Below are 6495 nucleotides of genomic sequence, written 5' to 3'. Positions count from 1 at the left end.
ATCAGCCTGGGGTGACCAACCACATGTCAGCCTTTGGTGACCAACCAACACACTGACGGGAAATGCACGATTCGGGTCGCAAACATCCACCCCTCTCTGGCCAGACTTCGTGTGACGTTTGAGCCGCCCAACCAATATAAGCGGCAGTGTCCTAAACACCTATAAACATGTACGGAAATACGCCGTAGCCATCTGTTACGCGGCGAGGTTGCTTCTTACCGTCGACGTCGTGGTGAGAAGAGAATGTTGCGTTGGGTGGTCCACCTGGAGGACGGCCCCGAGAGGCTCAGCCACGCGGCCATGGTCGCCGGCGTTGAGCTCTACTCATTCGAGGCGATCTGCTTCAACAGAGACTACTGCGGCTGTCGGCAGCCCTTCGAGGTGCACGTGTTCAACACGGTGTCTCTGCGCTGGAGGAAGCTTCCCCACGCCGCGGGGGGGACGCCTCCTTCTGGAGGGAGGGGAGAGCGCCACCTGGAGGCCCCCTGCGCCGTGCTGATAGAGGACACCGTCTACATCTGGAGAGGGAGGCCTCACAGCAACGCGCTGTACGCCTTCGACGTGGATGCGCACGTCTGGTCCGAGCACCGGCTCTCCGGGAGCGTCCCGGAGGCCATGGAGGGGTACTCGGTGTGCGCGTCGGGGAGGGTCCTGTACGTCCACGGAGGATGGGACCTTCTGACCGGACACACCAACGCCACCTACAAGCTGGACACGGCCACCATGGTCTGGTCCATGGTCAGCACCCGGGGGGGGCCTCCGCCGCCCGCCTCGTCGCACCACTCCGCCACCGTCATCGGGACCAGGATGTTGGTGTTCGGGGGGCTGGGCGGGTACCGCGGCCACCGGATCTACAACTACGTCCGGGTGTTGGACACGCAGAGCGACCGCTGGCTGAGCAGCAACGGCGGCGCTCAACCTTGCGCCACCGATGAGCCGTGCGGGCGGCCCCTCCCCCTCCTCCCCGAGGGACGCTGGAGCCACTCGGCGTTCGCCTACAACGGAGAGCTGTTTGTGTTCGGCGGCCGCAACAGCTACGTGTCGCCGTGCTTCAACGACCTGTGGCGGTTCCACCCGGAGACGGGCGCGTGGAGGGAGGCGGAGCCGAAGGGGAAAGGGCCGCGCTGGATCACGGAGCTGTGCTGCTGCGCGGCGGTGGGAGGGGCCGGGGGAGGAGGGGATCGCGTGGTGCTGTTCGGAGGCAGGACGCTGGTCCTGCCTCCCAACCCGCTGTGCGACTCCTACTCCGTGGACGACCTGTACATCCTGGACCTGAGTCCTAGTCTGAAGACGTTATGTAAACTGGCCGTCCTGCAGCACGGCCTGCAGAGGTCCGAACTCCCGCACAACGTCCGCTGGGAACTGGCGGCCATGACTAGTACCACCGCTGATGACCACCAGGTGGGGGAGGAGCAGTGGCCTGCAGCGGCGGCGGCGGCCGGTCAGGCGACGAACACGACGCTAAGTGTACTTACGACTGCGATTGCTCTTAACTTAATCGCTGTTGTGTGTTGTACCCTTTTATGCACCATATTAGTCCCCTGGTCCAAAGGGGTTCGACGACGTATGTATTACTAGTTGACGAGGACTGCCTGCCTGGTGTCTAGACGGGCTGCTTCCTCCTTGAGTACCAGAAGGACTTGGGAATGCTGGCTATCCATCCATCTTCAACCGCTTATCCGTAGTCATGTCGCGGGGGCAACAGCTCCACCAGAGAGCTCCAGACTTCCCTCTCCAGAGCAACATTAGTGACCTCATTCTGGGGCATCTCGAGGCGTTCCAAAGCCAGTTTGTAGATATAATCCCTCCATGTCATCTTTGGTCTGCCTCGGGGTCTCCTCCCAATGGAGATGTAATCCATCTGGTCCTTGGTCTCCCCCGGGGTCTCCTCCCAGTGGACATGTAATCCATCTGGTCCTTGGTCTGCCCCGGGGTCTCCTCCCAGTGGAGATGTAATCCATCTGGTCCTTGGTCTGCCCCGGGGTCTCCTCCCAATGGAGATATAATCCTTCTGCTCCTTGGTCTGCCCCGGGGTCTCCTCCCAATGGAGATATAATCCTTCTGCTCCTTGGTCTGCCCCGGGGTCTCCTCCCAGTGGAGATGTAATCCATCTGGTCCTTGGTCTGCCCCGGGGTCTCCTCCCAGTGGAGATATAATCCATCTGGTCCTTGGTCTGCCCCGGGGTCTCCTCCCAGTGGAGATGTAATCCATCTGGTCCTTGGTCTTCCCCGGGGTCTCCTCCCAATGGAGATATAATCCTTCTGCTCCTTGGTCTTCCCCGGGGTCTCCTCCCAATGGAGATATAATCCTTCTGCTCCTTGGTCTTCCCCGGGGTCTCCTCCCAGTGGAGATATAATCCTTCTGCTCCTTGGTCTGCCCCGGGGTCTCCTCCCAGTGGACATGTAATCCATCTGGTCCTTGGTCTGCCCCGGGGTCTCCTCCCAGTGGACATGTAATCCATCTGGTCCTTGGTCTGCCCCGGGGTCTCCTCCCAGTGGAGATGTAATCCCTCTATGTGATCCTTGGGGTCTCGCTGGCTATTCCTTCCATTATTGTGAGTCTTCTTGAGTGTTGCTTTTGGCTTAACACAAGCAGGACCAGGGAGCTGGTCTTCCTTATAGCCAATTTTGAACGCCTTTAACTGTTGATATTTGGTTGCCTAAACTAATTATTGGTACTTGTTTTTTGTTTTGTTTTGTTGCCTGTATCAGATTTATTTGTTTTTGGCTCGAGTAGCGAGTTATCCTGTATACGTACGTGCCGCGCTACGAGCTTGTAGATCTGCTATTTTGTGAAAACGTGGTGCAAATCTTTGAATATATATTCTTTTCAGAGCGAACGTTTTTAACTCAAAGCTTTGCTTATGGGGGGGGGGGGGGGGGGGGCGCTGGCTGGAAGAAAATATTTTCAGATGGGGCTCGGCGGCCAATTACATATATTTTGGGGGTCCTTGACATGAAAATGTTTGAGATTGACTGATATAGAATGTTTTTTCAGAAGACATCTGTAGAATGGTCCTCAGGTCTAAACATTCTAGCCTGCGTGCCAGAACGTTTTCCACATGGCGCAGACAGCTGCAGTCAGCCAATAGGAAGACAGAGGGACGTCATGTGGTGCAGACGGCAGCAGTCAGACACGAGTAATTAAAATAATTAACATCAAGTTACAACGTGTCCCAACATGGTTCGGTGTGTCCCTCGCCTCGCATCGCTGCAGACACCTGAGATATATGGGCCAGGCTGGACGGACAGACAGACAGATAGGCGGGCGGGCAGGCGGGCATGGGCGGGCATGGGCGGGCAGGCAGGCAGGCACTGCAGACAGACAGATATATGGGCTTTCAAATTGATGTAGGCTATATTTGGCCCCCATCTGATCCCCCAGAAGAGAAGATTTTGTGTTAGAAAATGTCAAAATTAATCATGATGTTATAAACACGAAAGATAGATTTTTTTTAAATGCTCAAAAATGGCAGATGTATAAGTTTACAGCTCTGGATTAAGAGCTAAATGCCTAAATTGTAGAATGTGTATTGTAAGTGTTGTTCATGCTCTGTGTCTTAATGCTTAATATTTGATGTAAAACACTTACAAATGAACTCTGAGTGGCTCTAAAGACCTGTGGCTCACCACGAGACACATGGGAAATGTAGTCCTGATGGATGGACCTGAGGTCATTAAGTCTGTCTGTCTGACACATGGGAAATGTAGTCCTGATGGATGGACCTGAGGTCATTAAGTCTGTCTGTCTGACACATGGGAAATGTAGTCCTGATGGATGGACCCGAGGTCATTAAGTCTGTCTGTCTGTCTGTCTGTCTGTCTGTCTGTCTGTCTGTCTGTCTGTCTGTCTGTCTGTCTGTCTGTCTCAATGTCCAGACGTAAACTATTGTTTACGTCTGGACATTCAACAGAATCTGAATTACAGCTTTGGTTATAATTATGCATAATAAAAAAAAAAGAATGTTAAAAACCGTGTCGTGCCCATGCATGTTGTGCCCGTCCAAACCATCACCGTCCTAGACGGTTGCAGCTGTGTCCCCTGGCTATGATGTCACTGCCTGTCAATCATCGTGGCTCTCCTACATAGACTTATATTGGCTTCAGGCCAATGGAGGCTCTCCTACATAGACTTCTATTGGCTTCAGGCCAATGGAGGCTCTCCTACATAGACTTCTATTGGCTTCAGGCCAATGGAGGCTCTCCTACATAGACTTCTATCGACTTCAGGCCAATGGAGGCTCTCCTACATAGACTTATATTGAGAATGGGGACAACCAACTGGGACAAGTCCTGGACCGGAAGTAGGCAGAGATACAGATTTGACCCAGGCAATAGCACAGCTTTAATGATCTTAAATCCTTTTATTTTAGATTGTTTTGTAGTAATAGTATACGACATACACATTGGAGAGACTTTAGTTGTTACTGGACAATACTTTAAAACAGTTGGCATGTTGCACGCATGCCTAAAAGTTCTCTTATTTGCGCCGCCCTCGTTGAAAACAAAGTATTTCCAGCCTCAGTCCAGGCTGCATGAACAGCGCTCGATCGCTCGGTTTCCGCCCCCTCAATGTCGTAACTCTTCTAGTAGATGGCTCTGATCTTGTATTATCGTAAGTATTCTGACACGCCTGGACTTGAGTCCACGGATGTCACCCACCTTGAGAAGCCCTGTTCTCGCTGTCCGGCCTCTAGACCTGGTTGGTTCCCACACGTTTCAGCCCGTGACCCAAAACAGAAATTAGATTTTCTCTTGGGACGCAAACGTGTGACAATAGCAGATCTACAAGCTCTCAACGTGCCGCTTCGCGCCGCCTTGTGAGCTTGTAGATCTGCTATCGTCACTACTTCTTTGTGTGTTTATATGGAATTTCTTAAATTTTCCTTTTATGAAGTTACAAAAAATAACATTGAATTTTGGTTTAATTCGTGAAAAGTTTTGCTTTTTGGGGAATGTTTAGAAATAATAATAATTAAAAACCATATTTAGGACACAAAAAACAAGGGGACCCGTAACAATGTGTCTGTGACCCAGTAGTCTGTGACCCAGTAGTCTGTGATCCAGTGTCTTTCGCCCAGTAGTCTGGCATTACCAGACTGTTGCCTCCGCGATTTCCAAATGCTTCATCATACAGTCTCAACGGAAGAGCTGTCGTGAGTAAAATATAAGAAGTTACTATAGGAAGTGGAGCCTCCTCGCCACTTCCGTTTCGTCTTTACAGTCGCGCATATTTATCCTAATATAAATAGAAAACATCTAAGCATATATGACATGTTGCTTAGCAGAAAATGAAATAAAAAAATAAGCTCTAAAGATATTTTAAAATATATTTTAGTGAACGGAAATGGCAGCTTCCGTTACTCAGCTCATGGGGCTGTAGGTCCAGACTCTATATAGCCTTCCTTACTCAGCTCATGGGGCTGTAGGTCCAGACTCTATATAGCCTTCCTTACTCAGCTCATGGGGCTGTACATCCAGACTCTATAGCATTCCTTACTCATGGGGCTGTAGGTCCAGACTCTATATAGCCTTCCTTACTCAGCTCATGGGGCTGTACATCCAGACTCTATATAGCCTTCCTTACTCAGCTCATGGGGCTGTACATCCAGACTCTATATAGCATTCCTTACTCAGCTCATGGGGTGCAGGTCCAGACTCTATATAGCATTCCTTACTCAGCTCATGGGGTGCAGGTCCAGACTCTATATAGCATTCCTTACTCATGGGGTGCAGGTCCAGACTCTATATAGCATTCGGAGATTGTGGAATAGTTGTCTGGCTACGCGAGACTATAGTGACCCAGTGCTCCAGAACAGTAATTTCTCACCTCTTATCTGAAAGTGTGTGTAGAATTATCCTGCGCTGCATCGCGTCAGTTCGTCCATGATAATTCTCCTGCACTGTGTCGGGTCAGTTCGTCCATGATAATTCTCCTGCGCTGCGTCGGGTCAGTTCGTCCATGATAATTCTCCTGCGCTGCGTCGGGTCAGATCGTCCATGATAATTCTCCTGCGCTGCGTCGGGTCAGTTCGTCCATGATAATTCTCCTGCGCTGCGTCGGGTCAGTTCGTCCATGATAACGTCCGCGGAAACAACCAGTTCTGCATCACTTCTTCAATAATTGGCCCAGAGAAAAGAAAACTGACATTTGGTTAAAATGTCAGGAGGACAACTCCTACGGTACTTCCAACTTCCTGCACACGCAGGAAAGGCTGCACTGCCCGTCAACTGGCGACAATCAATCAATCAATCAATCAATTGTCTAAAAATGTCGACTTCATCACCCCAGCGTCGACAGAACAAGCGAAGTCTGTGCATGGTAGTCATGGCGACGAAGAGATAAGGCTGTGGTGACATTTTAAACGTTGAGGTGATGGGGAGAGAATTCTTTGGTTACACACTGTGGCTGACTGCGGTCAAACTCTCTGGTTACTGTGTGTGTGTGTGTGTGTGTGTGTGTGCGTGTGCGTGCGCATTTGCATGCCTCCGTGCA

General features: G+C 51.2%; 1 protein-coding gene across 1 annotated transcript; it reads left to right on the top strand.

The window, feature by feature from the left end:
- Nucleotides 1–300: 300 nt before the first annotated feature.
- LOC308312033 (kelch domain-containing protein 3-like) lies at nucleotides 301–6003 on the top strand (the record flags this gene model as incomplete). Its single annotated transcript, XM_080794439.1, has 2 exons — nucleotides 301–1467; nucleotides 5917–6003. 2 exons carry the CDS (start codon nucleotides 301–303, stop codon nucleotides 6001–6003), a joined length of 1254 nt encoding a protein of 417 aa, XP_080650565.1.
- Nucleotides 6004–6495: the final 492 nt, after the last annotated feature.

The sequence above is a fragment of the Protomyctophum bolini genome (genome assembly GCF_963924005.1).
Source record: "Protomyctophum bolini genome assembly, contig: SCAFFOLD_142, whole genome shotgun sequence".
NCBI classification, from domain to species: Eukaryota; Metazoa; Chordata; class Actinopteri; order Myctophiformes; family Myctophidae; genus Protomyctophum; species Protomyctophum bolini.
This window is presented reverse-complemented; position numbering and strand designations above follow the sequence as displayed.